This window comes from Carettochelys insculpta, chromosome 15 (assembly GCF_033958435.1).
Source record: "Carettochelys insculpta isolate YL-2023 chromosome 15, ASM3395843v1, whole genome shotgun sequence".
NCBI classification, from domain to species: domain Eukaryota; kingdom Metazoa; phylum Chordata; order Testudines; family Carettochelyidae; genus Carettochelys; species Carettochelys insculpta.
Genome location: NC_134151.1, coordinates 29140637 through 29159531, shown reverse-complemented (window position 1 = coordinate 29159531; position 18895 = coordinate 29140637). Strand labels below are relative to the sequence as shown.

The 18895-nt window shown below is 46.0% G+C and overlaps 1 protein-coding gene across 3 annotated transcripts in view; it reads left to right on the top strand.

Moving 5' to 3' along the window:
* KLHL3 (kelch like family member 3) overlaps positions 1–18895 on the top strand; it is a 207913-nt gene that overhangs the window by 84095 nt on the left and 104923 nt on the right. For 2 of the 3 annotated variants that reach the window (XR_012647666.1, XM_075010018.1), the window contains exons 1-2: positions 6475–6589; positions 17680–17799. Coding sequence is in view for 2 of the 3 variants with exons in the window: in XM_075010018.1 (XP_074866119.1) it covers positions 6576–6589; positions 17680–17799 (134 nt within the window). In the remaining variant the exon portion in view is untranslated. Of the gene's footprint in view, positions 1–6474; positions 6590–17679; positions 17800–18895 lie in introns of those variants that run through there. The other variant, XM_075010019.1, reaches the window with a different exon arrangement.

The window sequence follows — 18895 nt, the reverse complement described above, 5'->3', positions numbered from 1 at the left end:
CAGGAGGCCAGCTGCACTCTTCATCTCAGTCAGAAGATACTTCTGACTCAAAGCATAGCACCTAGATGGCTCCAGGGACTAGAATAGACTGGTTCTCAGGGGATACGAAGAGTAAGAGAGATTGCGTGAGACATTTCTGCAAGTGGAAAAGAGTGAGTCTGCCATGTCCAAAGATGTTGCGCTTGTTCTCCCCTTGGGCAGGAACAAAGAGGAAGCTGTGCTAGTCTATACACTATCAAAACAAAAAGCAGTCAAGTAGCACTTTAAAGACTAGCAAAATGGTTTATTAGGTGAGCTTTCGTGGGACAGACCCACTTCTTCAGACCATAGCCAGACCAGAACAGACTCGATATTTAAGGCACAGAGAACCAAAAACAGCAAGGATAAAAAGGATAATCATCTTGATTATCTCTTTCTGATTTGTCCTCTTTGCTTAGTGTTTTTGGTTCTCTGTGCCTTAAATATTGAGTCTGTTCTGGTCTGGCTATGGTCTGAAGAAGTGAGTCTGTCCCACGAAAGCTCCCCTTGGGCAGTAACTGATGTTTTTTGTGATGTGTCCCTGTGGGTGCTCTGCTACCTACCGTCCTTTTCCTCCGAGTTTCTGGTGGGGACTTTGCAGTAAACAACTGGGAACAGTTTGCCTGCCCAGCCCTTTATAGTCTAGGGGTGGTGCATAAGGAAATGTGCATGTGTAGGCCAAAAGGGCACTGCTACTAAAAATCTGATTTAAAGGTGCATGGGATGAGAGCACACCTGACTTTGAGCACCTATGGGGGGGACACATCTTAAAGAATTTAGGATTTTTCACAAAGTGAGTAAGCTCTTGGGGAACCTATGTCGGTGTGAACTGGAACCTGCATACTTTGAATGCCTGGAGAGGGTATGAAGGTTTGAGTCTACAAAAGCATTTGTGACAATCATGGAAGTTTGGAGGCTTGGGTCAGCACATTCTTGTGTAAGTACTACTGCTTCAGTACTTTTAATTGGTACGTACCTGTCACTGGGCTCAGAAGTGTTTGAGAAGACATCTTTGCCTTGGTGTGTCAGGGCTCAGAAAGGGAGACACGCTTAAGTCAATACTTTGCCCTGAGAGCACTGGCACTTATGAAAAGGGGCATCGTGGTGAAATGGCTGTAAGGCAACAGCACTTCAAAAGGGAGGTGCTCTTGGTGCCTCAAATGGGGCCATGTCTGGTGCATTAAGCCCCCTGGTGTCCACAGGGGAGCATCTCTAGCAACTGCTAGGGTGGCACCTTGTGGTGTGGTATAAGGAGTGCCATGCACTCTCCCCACCCACCTTCAGTTCATTCTAGCAGCCAGTGATGGTGCACGTAATGGTTGCTGCTTTAGTGTGGCTCAGGCTTCATTCAGAGGCTCCATAAAGTTGCTGTTAATAGCTCTAGTATTAGTATCTTAACAATCATTAGTGTGTTAGTCCTGCAAGACACCAGAAGGCGGGGAGGTCTACGTGCCCTGGACATCCACAGGACATTGGCTTTTTAACCTAGAGCCTGCACCATATGAAGTCCTGCAAGTTGACAAAGCTGTTTCTCTGGCTGATATGAAGAGGATTCATTGCAGACATTTTCCAACCAGGTCAGCTCTTGCGTACAAATGTGCTACGAGCTGGCAAAGGTCCTGCCACTGCTGATTGTTTGGGCTCATTTGACCAGAGAACGGGCAGCATTGGCAGCCGCCTTGATGCATGTGCCAATCCAAAAACATCTGTAGTGACAGAGACAACGTGGTCTTTGGTCCACGTGGTCATGTCTCACTGTCCCTGAGCAGGCCAGAGATGATGCTGGATTCAACAGAGCTGTGTTACAAACAACGTGGCCGTGAACGCCTACCAGCTTTCACAGGTGCTGCTTGAAGTCGCCCAGCGTGGAACAGACATGAGCAAGAACTTGAAGAAAAGACAGCTACCTGTTCCTTGAAGTGTGTTGCTCATGTCCTGTCCTCTTTCCTGACTGTTTTCAGCAGGAAGGACCTCAAGGTGGCGGGGGAGTCTGCAGTGCTTTTTATATCATGCCATGAAGGTGCCACTCCAGGGGTCAGCAAAACCACTCCCCTGTGGGTGCGGCGGAGGGTAATACTTCTGGCACTGGCACCTATGGCAAACACACACACCTAATGTGGAATGGACGTGAGCAATATGCCTCAAACACCATTTCCAGTACAAATAGCTGTCTTTTGCATTCCCTGACCTGAAGAAGAGCTCTGTGTAGCTCCAAAGTTTGTCTAAGAGAAGGTAGTCCAATACAAGCTGTTACCTCACCCATCTTGTGTCACCAAAATTCATAGGTGGGATGTAATCTTGGCTTCTGGTTATCTTTAAATCCTGTAATGGGATTAATCAGCATAAGGCATGAACATTTTTATTTTTAAATTAGAAATAAAGGGATGTTCCAGCATGCCACAGACAAGGGAAAAATAAAGGTTTTAAATGTGTGGCTTTGTGAATTAAAGGAAAACGGTTAGTGTGTTTAAAAAAAAAACCAAAACCACCACTAGAGGGCAATGGTTACAGAATTAAAAAAAAATAAGCTTTCCTTAAAGAGACTTTCTTTTCCATCTCAGTCTGGGACAGTGTGACTGATCTTTGGATGCTTGTGTTGACAATGCTGGTTCACCAAAAGGCTTTGCTGAATGGGTGAAGAGAATATGTCACGGAAGGCAAAAGCTTAAAACAAACGTGACCTAATGCTTCTGCTCCCTTTGGTTTTGCCTGAAAACTTTCAATTGCCTGTTCTGAACAGCCCTGCTCAGGCCTTTGTCTGGTATTCTGATTATTTTGAGTTTTATGATGTCATTCATATATTACATGTGTTGGTAATCATTTACTTCTGTTTAGGAAAGAGAACAAAGATTAGCATATCTGAATTGTCAACTTTGGACATTATTTCTTTAGGTGCCAAACATGTTAAGCAACTCAAAATGAGTAAGGTCATTGGGCAGTGATGGGCAACCTAGAGTAATGAATAGGTTGCATGAGTGATCCTCCCTCTCAGTGAGCTGCAAGATTGTTATAATCAAGATAGGCTACACACAGAAATCCCAATGGGCCGCATGTGGCTCCCAGGTCACAGGTTGCCTATCACTGATGCAGGACTTTGAATTTTTTTATGGGAGTTCTGGGTGTCCAAACTGAGAGATTTAGGCCTTACTTTGAGAAGTGCCTATCACTTGTATTTGCTGTTGAAGTCATTGGGCACTACTGAGTCTCTCTGAAAATCTGATCCAAGATGTCTTAAGTTGCGTACCCAAAATTGGAGACATGGCAGTCGATGTCAGCAGTTGTATTCAGCTGATGGTTCCTGCTGTGAAAAGTTTATGATCTTAGTTCAGCTCAGTATCAGCTTTAGTGTGCTTATGTATTTCGTTACAGATAGGGGTTATAGACTCCAAAATGTGTGTCCTAATTGAAGAGGGAAAAAATTAGACATGATTTGTCAGGATGCTGATTGCCAAGTAGGAAGGTTACCAGTTTTAAACCCCCTGTGAAAGTGTAAAGACAATTACTAGCACTTGCAATGGACTGCTGACCTTCTCCCATTCCAGGAGTTGCTGTCTGCTGATGAACTGTAGTTTGTCTGAGATTTAACAGTTTGTGGCTGTGGGCAGCCATTCCCATTGGAGGGAACGCAAGGTTCAGTGTTAGAGTTGTTGGTTTTATTCACTAATAGGTACCAGGCTGGTTGAGGTGGGAGTTCTGGTGTTGGTCTCTGGCTGACAGGCCGGTGTTTTGTTATGATATTTGTTTAATAAATGTATGCTGCTCAGGGAGTTGGTGTTGGGCACTGATGGAAGGGCTTGCTGTTTGCTAGCCTAACAATCGGGTGGGAGTTTTCCCATTGACCTTCATGGAAGCAGGACTGGACTCTGTTCCTGGTAAGCTAATTGCTTGGGTGGCTGCCCAAGAGAGAGTCAGGTGCCACCAGCTGATTAGCAGAGTGCCCACAACCATCCAAAGTGGACAGCCTGTGTTTCTATGGGTGGTGCACATCTGCATGTCTTGGTGCACATAAACTTTATTCTGCCCATGGATGGCAGGCCTGCTAAATTCATTTAGTGTTTGCTGCTTGCCTTGAACTCTTATGCTTTCAGTACCTTGTATACCAGAGGCCCGGGATATATGGTTAAATGGGCGCTTGGAATTTACAGGAAGGTCTCAGTGAGGATTGTCTAACTCAAAAGGGTAATTTTAAAGGGAATACATGGGAAACATCCTCAGGGGTGTTGTGAATCCAGTGTGAAGGTCTGTTTTTATGCTCCTTTTCCTCTGTCGAGACAGCTGAACTTGTATAAATTGTAGGACTGGATAGTGAGAGGCTTTGAGTCTGTTCTGAACTCTTTATCTTTGACTTTAGCGAAGTCTTTTAACTAAGGAGTCCTAATTTTTGCCATTGTAGAATGGGGGTGATATAATTTTGTTTAGATGCATAATATTGGCAGAATTTTTGCTAAAGGCTCTGTAGAAATATAAATTAATTTGCTGTTAACAACAAGGATGAGGATAATGCAACTGTCTAATGAGATTTTTGAAGAGTAGCATTATTTCATTTAGAAAGCAAATAGTTTAGAAGATTTTTGTGGCATAGCGATGACCTTCGGGGCACTCTTTATGATCTTTCTCCATTGTATTAGAAGATTAGATTAAATGGAAAAAGCAATGAAGTCAGTACTCTTCTGAGCTAATTATTCATTTTCTGGAACTCATTGCCAGAAAAGAGAATTTGGAGGAAAAATAGCTTAGTAAAATTTAATAAATTTAAAATGAGGCATAGCATCTGCAGTTATGCTAGCTGGGGTTAAAAACAGCAAGAGTTTACTGAACTTCATTTTTCGGGGCATGAATTGACTTGCACTTGGAGTCCAGAAGAGGTATTTTCGTTATGGTGAAGTTGGATATTTGGCCTGGTATATTATGCATATAAATACGACGTGTCAGTTTGGGAGGGCTAAATGCTGCATTACTTCCTTTTTAAAGACATCATACAGTATTCTGCATTAATAGCCAAATATAATAAGCTTTTTATAATGCACCAAAGGCTCCTGTATTCTTCACTACTATGAGAGTAGTGCCTAGTTGGGATGTAGGCTATTTTTGGTGTACGCATCCTAATTTTACTCAAGGTGGCAAAAAGGGGTGTGTACGCCGAAGATGGACCCACAAGGTAAAGTTCTTTAAAAGACTGTAGAAAAGCATATGAGAAAGCAAATATCCTTAGTCAAATGTCTAGATCAGTGCAGTTTAGTCATTTTGCTAGTGTTTGGGGCTTTTTTTTCTCGCAGTATTGTTATAAAAACCAGAAGCTAAAGGATAAGCCCAATCACCTGTAAAATGATTGTGACTGGGGGATGCCACATGGGTCTTGCAGAGTGGTGGAATCCTGTAGCTCATGGTCAAGGCACAGCACTGGTACAATGCAGCCATGTCTGCTCCTCTGATACCTGGGTTGCACTCAGCAGCTCTCTGTAGTTTGTCACTTATTAGACCCATGCTGCGTCCCCTCCCCTGCAGGCTGGGCATTCAGCTATGAAGGGGATGGGTGTGACTGAAAAGAGTGCATATATAGACAGATCTGCTGCGGAAGATGCCACAGGCCTAAATTCAGAAGGGAAATAGGGTGCAAGTCTGAAGTGAGTAAATAAACGTGGGACCAATTTAGCAAGGTTCATGGTGGCAATTTTAAAATCGGGATTGGACAACTTTCTGAAAGATCTGCTCAGTTATGTGGGGCTAAATTCTGTGGCATATACAGGAGATCAGAGTAAATGCTTCTGGCCTCGACAGCTGTTGGTAAGGGAGTCTCTCCTCAAGCAGGAATGTCACTGTGGGACGTCCTCCATGGATTTGCTCAAAGCACTTTTAATGGCTTGATAGCTATTAGAGTCAGACCAGCTGTGTGATCTGTTTGTTTTTTACATGTGGGGTTATGTTAAGGGTGTGAATTACAGTCTCTAAAAGGGACAGCAGCAGATCTGAGTGGGAAGTACAGTGGTGTCATCCCGCTATGTGCTTTACTGGGCCAGGCCAAGGACTTACGAGGGAAGGGTGGAGTAACTGTCCCGCTTTGATGCAGTAAGTAATGGAGGAAAGCGTGTGCCTGCTTGAGAAGTAGGTTCCCTGCAGCTGGAGGGCGAGGGAATGTGACAAGCCAGAGCCTTCCCGCTTCCCCTTGACAGATTCCCGGGCTGGTGTTAATGAGACTGGGGGAGGCACTGTGCAAAGATGCAGCCGCTGGAGAGGTGTAAACTACACAGCTCCCACAGTTGCCAGGAGACAGCTTAGCAAGCTTGGAGGGAAGGGGGGAGGGAGTGGGCTGCTGCAGCAGTAGCAACTGCTGCAGGGAGCTCTGGGTAAGGAGCTCCGTGGCTGCTGCATCAGCTGCTGCTGTAGGAACAAGTGAGAGGAAGCCGCTCGGAAGGGGGCGGGCGCGGGGAAGCGCCGGGCTCAGATTGCAGCCCTGCTGAGTCGCAGGCGCTGATTGCTCCCGCTGCCTGCAAGCGGCCGCAGGGTTGTGAGAGGGCTGGAGTGCGTGCGGCGTGCAGGCTGCTGTCCTGCTGCGCACAATGGAGGAGGAAAGGTACGTGTGGGCGCGCGCAGGGCAGGGCAGCCGCCTTTGTGTTTCCCCGGGGGACGTGCGGCTGGGCGTGCACAGCGCCCTGCGGGGGGCCCGGCAGAAGTGAGGTCGCACGAGGCACCGTGGAGCCAGACGCTCAGTTGTGAGCGTCACAGACCTGCCGCTCACCTCTCCTTGGGGAGGGGGGATTAATTTCCAAGTCTCTCCCACGTCGGGAAGGATTTTGCATTGTTTCACTGTGGCCACTCATCACCCCCCTCCCCGCCCTGTCAAGGTTGCCCCAGGTTAACTGTGACTGAGTGTTAGTGACTAGGTGTCTGGTTTTAAAGGGACAGTGCCACATTTAAGCCCTCCTGCAGGTGTCCCAACTTTTATTAAAAAAGGGGCAAATTGTCCCATATTTTCTCTCTCTACACCTCCTCCCCACATCAGTAGTGGCAGGCCCTGCTGCTGGCCGGATCCCTGCGTGCCACCCGCCAGCAGTGAGTGGGTTGTCCGTTGAGTGTGCTTTCAAGATCTCACATCCCCACGCGGGCGCCTGGAGGGGTGGACATTGGAGACCTGGAGTGGACTAGACTCTAATCTCAAGGGAAACGAGTCCTGGGAGCTGCCTTTTCCAACTTAATCTGAAAAAGTTTACTGATAGTTGCATAAGCTTATCAGCAGGCATGTGTGACTTGTAAGAACCAGAACACTTAGCCAGTGGCTCTCATTAGCATGCAAGAAGGGGCAATTTAAGTAAAGGACTGAGTCTCAATTCTGTGTTCCCCTTTAATTTCTTCCATTCACATGTGGATATTTTCCATCCAGGTGCAGGATGCATATTTAATGTGCACTGAGGCATGTGCAACACCAGTAGAAACAAAACATAGCTGTGGGTGCTCTGCTAATCGGCTGGTCAGCATTTGAATCACCTGAGCGGCTGCACAAGTGCATAATTAACAGCCATTATGTCCAGCTAGTTCTGAAATAGTAGCCACGTGAACTAGCCAGATTGTGGAAATATATTTATTGTTCTAGCCAACAAGCCACTGTCAACTGGCCAAATAGCCACATGTGGCTGGCATGTTGGATGCCACAGGTTTACAGGGACCTATGACCAGATATCAGCTTCGTTCTGAAGCACATTAGGGTTCTGCTCTTTGGAGGCCTTTTTCTTAAAACAGGTATTGGTGCTTGAGATTATCTTCTAATCACGAAACATTACAACATCAGAAGTGAAGGTTATTTCACAGGATGTGAACTCTTCTCTGAAGTGAAAGGAATTTATTTCCATACAAAACTTTCTTTAAAGATTTCCTTTGAGAGGTGTTGGAAACCATTTTGTCTTACTGATGCAGGCAAGGAACATGCAAATATAAGGTGTAGAAACGTAATGTAGATTGATATAGTGGTACTACCCCAGTAATGCTTTTAGATTACTATGGCAAAACACGATTTTGTGCTTGCCTTACTGTTTAACTTCAGTTAGTCGATTTCAGTTCTGTAAATCTTGACTTGTACCCAGTGGTACCCAGTGAGGGCTTTTTTACATAACCAAGTTTATGAATGTTGCAAATGTTCAGTAATCCCTCACAATGCATGATTACAAATAAAGTGTAACTCAAAATGCCACTCTTCCCTGGCCCAGTTCAATGCCCCGTGTGGCCCCGGTTCACACCACCACCTGTGCATGGCTCTGGCTCAACTCCCTGCAGGGCTGCATGGTCCTGGCTCAACTCCATCCCCCGTCCTCCCTGCAGCCTCAACCCACCCCAGGATTAAGCCCCGCTGCCAGGCTTAACCCTCCCCAACTGCCCTCCCCCCAACCCCAGGACTTGCCTTTCAAAAGGAGCTAGCTCCAGGTGCTTTTGCTGCTTCCCTGGCTGCAGAACGTGCAGTCCACCAGGGGGAGAAAAGCTTCCCTCCTGATTTACATGAATTTTGAGTTATGTGAGGGGGTGTGGGAACTCAGCCCTCATATAACTGGAGGAACTACTGTACTGTGATTATATTTACCCATGCTTTGTAAGCCCAAACCAGTCACTTGTGTCTTATGACAGGTAGAAGGAGACATCAGGAACTACATACCTGCTGATAGGGTTGTGGGGTCATTAACTGTTTCCTGTGCAGTTTTGCTTTCTTTATCTGTGATACAGTGGGTGCTATAGCTTTCTAAGGAAAAGCTAAACTCCCAGTGGCCCTTGAACATAGTGCAGGTAATAAGAGGTTGCATCTTGCGATTGTTACCTAGGAACACCCTACAAAAAAGGCAGATATAAAATGTTTGCCATGTGAGTAGTGGTCTGTGCTCTCAGTCCTGTCGTGCTCTGAAGCCAGAAACTTACACCTAGAAACTAAACATCAGCTGAGTGCTTTCTTTCCAAATTGTGCTGGTAACCTTTGTTTAGGGGAAAAGATTTTCACTGAATAATACTGATGAAACATGCTGCCTTTTGGGGTGTGAGGAAAACTTACTGTACCCAAAATGAAAACTCCAGCGCTTGCTTGAGCAAAATTCTCCCTGCAGCTAAAGGGAATTCGTTTTAAGTAGCAAATTGTAGGATTTTATCCTTAGATAAATCAAGAGTCTCAATAGCGGTTTGTATATTTAACGTTCAAGACAAAACTCTGGGTCTGTGATTTATTTCGAAGTTAAATATATTTGAGCTCTAGTATTTCTTTAAGAGTTTAACCTCCATGTATGGCCATTTAATCATTAGTGTATTTAAATCAAAGTGATTTTAGATACTTGCCTGTAAAGAGTGTCCAGTTCTTGTAGTTTTTAAAGTGAATCTAGCGTCTGAGAGTTGACAGGAGAAGAGGAAGCAGAGTGGCAACCCATTGTCATTGTTAACTGCTTCAAATGAAATAGTGCCTGGAAACCCAAGTACAAACTAGGTCCCAATCCTTCTGGGCACTCTACCTACATGTCCCTATACTGTAACCTCACTTTATTTTGCACTGAGACACTTTTTATTCCTTAAGGACTATCACCTTTTCCCCATCTTTAAAAGTGAAGAATTCCCCTGAAAGTTCCGGGGATGTTGGTGGTTTGAGTAGAATTATCCAAACTACGATTTGCACGCCATTACTTTTGTGGTGTGTGGGGAGCGGATGCCCTTCAATGAACCCGGGCTGTGAGGACTTTGGATTTATGTCCTCTCTGAAGAGACTGTTGAGAACCTGACAATTCACTTGCATTCTACAACCGCTTGCCCTGTTGAACTCCACAAAAGCTACTTACTACAGACTGAAAAGTAGAATTGTAGCTCTTTGAAAAGGACTGTCCTCTACTTTTATTTGTGTGTGTTTTGTGGTGGCTTTGTTTTAATATTGGTACGTGTGCTTAGTTTTGAGGGGAACATTTTGTAAAAGTAGCGTAGACTTTAAGTTTGGTCTACTTTAACTTTCTCCTATGGATTTTGGTTTTTCCTGTCCCTCCTCTGTCAAATTAGAAACAAGTACATTGGAGTGGAATTAAGGCTGAGCAAGCCTGTCAGAAATTTAAGGTAAAAAATCATTAGAATACTGTAACCAACGCATAACTAGGCACTATCTAGCAACCAAATTGAGCTAAGGTTGTTTTAAGAACTCTGTTGGGAATGGAGATGTACAGTTTAGGCATCAAACCACCTTAACACTCCCTTCTTTGTAGTAACATAGTGCCACAACTATAACGTTAGTTAGCATAGAAGTGTCTGTAGTCCTCCTGGTGACCCGTGTGTTCAGATCTACCACTTTCCTTGAGGGCAGCTTGGCTCTACTGCTACTGGGAGCAATCATTTTAAAAGCAGGCACTTTTAGCTTCAGCCTCATTGAGAACAGTAGGGCACAGCAACCACTTTGAAGCAGGGCAGCTTTTCCTGGAATCTTTGTAGTAGAAACACTGTGCATCAGTTTCTCCTGTAGAAAGAGCTTGCATGGTGCTTTCCTGACACTTTGGCGATTCCTGTGTGGTTGGAGAAGTGACACATCAGAGGCATTGGAGGTTCCCAAGTTTGTGGCATTCTTTCTTCTGTCTCCTGAAGATGTGTGGACATTCCTGGCCCAGTCACCTTTGACTGATAGCTCTGTATCCTGGTTTCATACAGTCCCTGTCTGTGAATGGGGTTGTTTGGCCAGCAGTAGCTTCTAACAGGGACATGCTTGCATCTTGATCCCTACTGGACCCGTTCTGTTGCCCGTGCTGCATGGAGGAGCAGGATGCAGTACACCATGGATTCCTGCATAGAAACCAAGACCACCACCCCTAGTGTCTTGCAGAGCTGAGTGGCGTAGTGGGCTGAACCTCTTAACCACTCTGTGGCATGTACATGTGGAAGCATGCCCTTCCCCACTCTAAGGAGGAATCAGCTGAAATCTTTGCAAGTCCAAACGCATGAAGTGAAGTCCATTGCAAAAGTCATATCAACTTCAACAGGAGCAGGATTTCCACCCTTTGAGTTTTTCAGTCCCTTCTGCATGCACCAAGGGGACAGCTTCATTCTTGGGGCAGTAGTGGACAAACTGACCCGTGGGAGTTCTACTGGTGGTTGGAGACATTTTATTTAATGTTGCCCATGTGCAGGCTTGCTAGATTCCACTGGTTTCTGTCTGCATAGCTTCCTCCCCTGCCCCCCACAGGTATTACTGAAGTGACACACTTATAAAGCAAGGGCATGTGAAGTGAGGTGCATGCTGATTATGCACAGCAGTGACTGACAGCTGTGCGCTCCCTCTGCATCCAGTCAGGGCTCTGTTATGGTTCAGTCAGCACAAATTCTAGGTACACAAGTGCAGTTAGCAAAGCAAACCTTTCATGGGCTACTGTCTTAGTTATGACAATCTTGCAGCCCAGTGAAATGACAGAGGCCACTCCTATGGCCCGCTTGTAATCGTTTCAACTGGGGCTCACAATGTACGAGCTGCATTACTAGCTTGTGGCTAGAAGAGCAGTGCCAGAATCATGCCAGGAAAAGCTTTATCCCTCCACACCCACCAGTCCCTAGTTTGCTGGTATATATGGATGCTGTTCCCACAATCATGTATTATATCTGCCTTGCCCTAGCTAGTGGAGGCAGAAGATAACAAGGTTATAGCCTTGATTCTGCATGTAGAATGCACCTAGGGACCACTCCTCTTGTTGATTTGCTAGGAGTTGAGAGTATGAAAGAAATGCAAGGTTTGGCCTCTGTTTCTGATGCTGGTACCACAAGCAAGAAGCTATTGGGAGGAAAAAGGGCCGTGGTATGTATGGATAAGGTAAAGTAGTAGGAGTTTACTGTGTTACAATGTACCACATTTAACAGAATGTGGCTTGAAAAATCCCATTGGTAAGTGGGGGAATTCTGCTTGGTGAGTTAAGAAAGGGACTGAAGCTGACTTCTGCAGAACTTCAATTTCAAAAACTTCAGCATAATATTTCATATTCTGGTTGTGCCTTGATCTCATCTGGTCTGCAAGTAGTCTATCACTGTACCAGCCACTGCTTGGATGTGAGCACTGTCTTAGATAAGACTCTGGTTTTACTGCTGATATATGGGGAAACTAAGGTCAGGGCAGCTACTGCCTGGGAAAATTGAGTGGCACTGGAGGTAGGAATTGAGGCTGCTCACAGAAGAGGGATCCCTCATAAATTGCAGGCTCAACAAGGTGTAGAGCTGTATAATATGTAGAAGAGCAGACAATTACCGCCCCCCCCCGCAGAAGAAGGGCATGTGGTGAAATGCTCCTTCCCCTTAGCTGGGACACTGTGTGGCATCTGCTGGGCTGTAGATCAGCCTAAAGGCCTTTTAGGGACTGCTTTGTTGGCTAAGCCTAGTGAGGAGGCAGGTGGCACAGAGCTGACCACATCGGCTTTATACCTCTTGAGGTTTTGCCTGTGCTGGGAATCGCGTGCTGACAATCTGGTCCAGAGAAGTTAAATTGCTTGCTTGTGGTCATGGCCACACAGTGATTGGAAGAGGTGGGAACAGAACCCAACACTCCCAGCTGACAACTATGAACACTAAATTAGGAAATCAGCTGTGCAAATATATTGATGCTTCAGGGAGAAAGTTGCCTCAAAAGTAAATCCAGGCTGCATACAAAGGGGATGTTGTGTTTTCAGCCAGGGTTTTTGGAATATAGAGGGCAACAGTCAATTTTTAGTCCCTTTGCTTGCTTCTGTTAACACACACATTCTATGAGATTATTCTTGAGCCTAACAATTTTCATACTGTTATAGGCAAATCTGTGAAAGGGTATTGTAACTATTGGTAACCTCAGAAATCTGGCGACCTCTACTCTGGCAACATTTGTGGTCTGAGAACACCATGGATATTGCTGGACCAGAGAGCCCCAATGACTGGGAGCAGGCACCAACTGTGATCGCTGTAGCTGGAGAGCTGAGCTGGGGTGGGAAGCTGGCAGGGGCTGGGAAGCCAGTGGGGGTGCACCATGGGAGTCTGGGAGCCTCCAGGAAGTTGCAGCTGAGGGCTCAGAAGCATGAGGCAGTGGGAGGCTAGAGACAGCAGGGCTGAGGTTCAGGAGTGGGGCTTGTGAACACTGACCTCCCCTTGTCCAGGACCACTCGGGTCCCAAGGCTGCTGGACTGCAGGTGGGTTAAGGGGGTCCAACTTGTATTAGTTCACTTGTGCCTGCTGGGTGAGTTTTGGTTAGTGGCAGAATGTGATTAAATATGCTGAGTACTTTCTAATTTGTTGGACATTTGAGTAATATGAGCTAATGTGCCTGTGCCCGTGTGCGTCTCAAATCTTAATTCCAGAACTAATACATTTAAAAAAAATAAAATCACCTGGAAACTTTCATTTTCACTGCTGGTTTTAAAGGCTCTCGACAACTTGCGTTTTCTTACAAAGTGACTTGTTTAGGAAATACACTTTAAAAGGCTCTCAAAGATTGGCTTGATTTAAATTAAAAAAAAAAAGTGTTGGCAGCACTGAGTTGATCACTCACGATTTTATGGTGAGTCTCAGGAGATTGGATGTTTTTTTTTTTTTTTATAACCCCAGCTCCTGGAGTTAATCAGTGATGGGAGAATATCAACTTTCATGTTAAAAATTCTACCCTGCCCCCTTTACTCCAGCTGTTAACTTTCATGGCTGTGCAGAAAAGCGTGAAAATCTGAAACTTTTAGGGCTCCAGTACTAGAAGGCAAATAAAAATAACCTCAGTGTAGTAGCTCTAAAATCTCATGATTTTTAAACCAGCTCCAGGAATTATGACTGACTGACGGCTTAGCAATACTGTCAGAAGGGCCTTTGGGTACACTGAAGTGGGTCTTACCCACCAAAGCTCATTACCTAGAGAATGATAGATTTATTTATTAAGGTGCAACAGGATTGCTTGATTTTTGGGTACACTCAGAAACAAACAAAGACTGTGAATGGCTGGCTAAATACAAAAGCAGCTTCCCCTCTCTTGGAGTTCACACCTCCAGATCAACTGATGACAATACAACTCAGCCTTCCTGACTGAGCTAACCTCGTTATCCCCAGCCTTGCTCTGGCCTATTTATACCTGGCCTTGCAGATTTCCAGGACCAGCATCTGAAGAAGTGAGTTAACTCACGAAAGCTCATGCTCTGAACTTTTCTGTTAGTCTATAAGGTGCCACAGGACCCTTCATTGCTGCTTCAGAAATAATGCTGTAAGCCACCTTCTTGCACTGTGGCTTTGTTTACGTTACACAACCCTGTTGCTAAAAGTCGGGCAGTTTGTCAGCTCTTTGCTGATAAAATAGTTCCATTCCCAATGAGTGGCATTAGCTTTGTTGTCTGGAGAGTTTCTGCTGACAAAGCACTGTTCATTCTGGCACCTTTTATGGCACAGCTTTTGCCTTTCGTGTGTGTGTGAGAGCCCTTCTGAACAGCAAAAGTTTTGTTGTTCACTGGTCAGTGGAGACAGTCTCACTCCAGACTAGTTCCCTATGTGCATTTGTATGTGTGTTTGCAATCTGTTCACTTTGGTCCTCAGGTCTGCTGCTGGTAAATGTCCTTTTTCAACACCTGCAGTAGGGTGGCTAGTCAGCAAGACTGACAGTGATCTGTATCTAGTCTAGTGCTAGTAAATTAAGAGCAAACACGTGGGGTGAGGTGGGTTGGGGTGGAGAAACCCAGTTCCACCCCTGCCTCAGCACCTCTTGTGCAGAGGCCTGTTTGAGATAACACTGGCATATGCGATACCTGGAGGATACAGAAGGCACCTCGCGTTCCCCATGAGCACCGTGCTGCCTCTTATGAGTACTGCGGCAGCAGCATGGCCCAAAAGTGCTTCTGTTAGGCTGTGCTGCTACAGGGGACTGTCCCCACGCCCACTGGAAAGGGCATGGGGCTGCTGCAGGAGGAGGGGCAGCAGTGGGGGATGGGTGTAGCAAGGCTGGAGGGGAGGAGGCAGGGCAGGGGCACTTGGGTGATGCACCCCTTAGCAGTCACATACTGTTCACCTCTGAATATAGGTACAAGATATACAATCAAAGCTTTCTACTGCCAATTAATTTCAGAAAACTTCCCAGTACTGTGCTCTGGTGTGTCTAGAAAGCCCCTACCAAATTTTGTGTATTTAAAAAAAATAAAAAAGGTAGTGAATATTGGATGAATTGCTTCCTATTTGGGTTTCCAATACAGGAGGGGAAGGGTTGGCTGCTGCTAAACCTGGAGAAAGGCTGGCATGCTCTCTAAATCCATAGCCTTTTCCCAAGGCTGCTCTTACTCTCCCCCAACCAAGAGAAGCATGGAGCTCAGAATAATTTTACACATATCCATGTCTCAAAGCCTGGTGTTGACCTTCTTAGTTATGAACGGAAGAGGCAACATTCTGAGTAAGGGGATGGGGACACAGATGTGCCTTAAGTTTCCTGATTCAGGTGTTCCTGGTTGGACTCAATATGTTGGGTGCCAATCTGCTTGTATGGGTTCCTGTCCTGAAGGGAGGTTATAGTTTCATAATCCCATCTGTCCATTTTACTTCTAACGTAGTTAGAGGCATAACCTCTAAACTAATGCAGTGGGTGTCATACAAGTACTTTCAAGTGCCATTTTGCCCTGATCATTGAAGCAGTAATTTCTGTATGTTCAATGCGATCTACAGAGAGTGTGTGTCCAGATGGGAGATGGTCCTGCTCTTGAGGGGACTCTTGCCGGATTGTTTTGTCTATATCTATGCACCAGGGCAATTAAACACCTGCTTACCTTTTGTGCTTTGCTGAATTGGAGCCTGAGAGCATTGGCTTCACAGCTGTAGCTGCGTGGAGTTAGTGCTCTTGTGTTGCTGCTAGGGCTGGCACCTCTGAGGTCCAAAACCCAGGATGTACCTATTAAGGTGCCACAGGACTTCTTGTTGCTACTACAGGACTTAGTACGAGAGATACAATTCTCTCACCATCATGCAAGGGCACAGGACAGCCTGCAGGGTCTGCCCCTACTCCCCAGCCTTGAGGGGGAGAGAGACAGTTCCCCTGACCAAGCCCAGCTTCTTACTTCTCCACAGCCTGGGCTCTCAGGATTTGGCTCCTGCGGCTGTTTGGCCCAAAGGCAGTCCGACCCTGCCTCCCCTTCAGCCATGTGAGCCTGCCCTCGTGGGTGTCCTGGGCCATCTGTGATGTAGATGCCACCTCTGTCTCTGAGTGGGTCCAGATGAATATGTGGCCCAGATGTGAAAAAACTGGGAAGTCCTTAAAGTCCCAGGAAGACTTGCCAATTTACTCGGATACCTGCCTCAAAGGGATGATCCCAGGAAAACCTGGACAGATGGCAGCTCTGTTTCCTGTATGCTGTGTGTGGGTGCCCACCCGAGAGAGGGTTGGGTTCCACCCAGCTAAGTAGCAAAGCGCCTCCAGCCAGCAGCATGTATTTCTATTGGCAGTGCATAGTCACACAAGCCTCAGTGGCCATAACAATTTATTCTGCTCGTGGATGGAAAAAAACTAGGAGGATCATTGACCCTAACCTTAAGTTACTTGCACATCACCAATCCCAGCTTCCTGAGCATAACCATGCTGCAGGGCAACACTGGAATTACAGAATTCAAGCATCTGTGTGGCAGGATCATCAAGCCACACTCCCCACCCTCTGATTGCTCAGTTTAGCCTGACCTTAAAACTGCACCTAATTCAGGTTAGAGATTCTTGGAGGCATGTGTTGTGTTGGGGGTAACACGTGGGATAAGCGTGCCCTCTGGTACGTCTGCACTTTGAGCTGGGGCATGAGACTCAAGTCAGCGTACTGTGCTTGCTCTTAATTGAGCTAGCATACTAAAAATACAGCCTGGCCATGCTGGCATGTGTAAGGGGCTACTGGCTCAAAATGTATTTTGTCTGTGACCATAGGCATGTACTTGTGACAGCTAGTCCTCCCTGCCACCTGCAGTCTATTTCTACTGCTTGATGAGCTAGGTAACTTGACGAGCGATAGCAGGAGCATGTCTCCTAAGTTGGGAATCACCCCTCCGCCCCAGCTTAAAGTGTAAATGGCCCTTTAGATTGGAATTTGTCCACAGGTGTTTAGAGTACATCTTCGCTATGCCGTAGATTGACCAAGTCAGCATCAGTCTTCCAGGGTTTGATGTCGCATGTCTAGTAGAGACTCATGAAATTGAACTGTCTGGGGTTGGCAGTCCACCCCTGTGCTCCTCTGTATTGTGAGTAAGGGAGGTTGATGGGAGAGTTTCTCCTGTTGACCTCCCTCTCTGAGGACGGCCAGGAAAGTGGTTTGGAGATAAGTCAAGTCAATTCTAGCTATGCACTTGGTGTAGATAGAATTCCATATCTACAATCAACTTTAATGTCTAGTGTAGACCTGGCCTTAGTTCAGCTTTTGCCCCCTCCCTGCTCTTGGCTGGTTGACTGTGACCATCCAGCCAACCAGTGGCAGTTGCATATCAGTGATCCTTTCCATATGCAGCCACTGATCCTAAAAGACAGGATGAAAATGTCAGTGATTGTGAGAGTTGGCCAGTTCATACTGTTTGCATGTGCAAGTGTTTGCAGGAGCTGGGCCATAATCTCTGAAGTGTTGGGGATCCTTGAGGACAGTTTATCTGAATGTAAATTACATCTATCATTATATTCAGTTATGCTTAATTCAATGCAAATGAAAGCATAAACTTTCCCTTTCTTTTTATCCTAATTTTCAGCATCAAACCGAGCTCCCAGTCACCTGATGAGGCTGAAGCCAAGGAGAAGGACGAACGCACGGTAACAGTCAATCCTTCTCACATGGGAAAGGCATTCAAGGTCATGAATGAATTACGGAGGTACTTTTTCCATGTAACATGCAACATTTTGGGTTTTAGACACATGCTGATCTGAACAGAAGGTCATTTGGGACACTTGAAAAATATTAGGTGCAGCACAAAACCAGAGTGAGTGAGAGAGGAGATCTAGCAAAAGGAAAACAGCAAAGCAGCAGGAAGAGGCAGCCAAAGTTTAGATGCTGCTTAGAACGCTGCCAGTTCCACCCATGCACGTGTCTGTCTCTTGGTTAAAAAGAAGCCAGCTGTGTCTTACATTTTTTTTTTCAGGGCAATACTGCTGTTTACCCAAAAAAAAAAATTGGTTTAAAGTTTCCTACTACTTCCCGCAAACTGGCACGCAAACTATATGCTTGACAGAGCAGATGGCTAGAAGGCCATTAATAGAATAATATTAGATATAAAGACTCCTATGTTCAGTTACCAGTGAAGGATTGCTAAAGTGGAATTCGTTCTCTATGACTACCTGTCACTCAATCACAGCTTTGCGCTGCAACGTTAAAAAAACCCCACACCACCCACAGCCCAAATTAAAAGCTTTATGCTGCTCATAGAAGAACTCCAGCACATCCTCAATCCAGTGCATGTGGGGAGGAGAACTGACGGTGAAAGGACTTCTTTTAAAGATACCTGCGGATGTGTCAGACATTCGCTGTCAGTGCATGACGCTGAGCTTGTTTCCTGGAGAGTCTCCTCATCTCTTAAAGCAAATTGAGACTCTGTGAGCATTTGGCTAACTCTGGTTTGTGAAACAGTTTGTGGTCTGCTTTTTATATTTAATGTGACAAATGTGTGTTCATGTACGTACGCACAGGACTGCTGAACATGAGGGGTGGGGGAAGAGGGGCAGTTACCCCAGGACCCTGGGATTCAAAAGCGGCTGGGGCTCCTGGCCACCACAGCTGCTACTTCAGCAGTGGCAGCAGCCAGAGCTCTAGGTCCTTGAAATCACCTCTGGAATGCCATGCAGTGCACTCTGGGTGGCTCTGGAGCTGGTGGAGGACACAGCCCTGAGGGCTTGGCTGCCCCAGACCTTCCCCTTCCTTGAGGGCAAGCTGCCCCCTTCCCTCCCCCTTGCCCAGGAGCCCAGCTGTTGTCT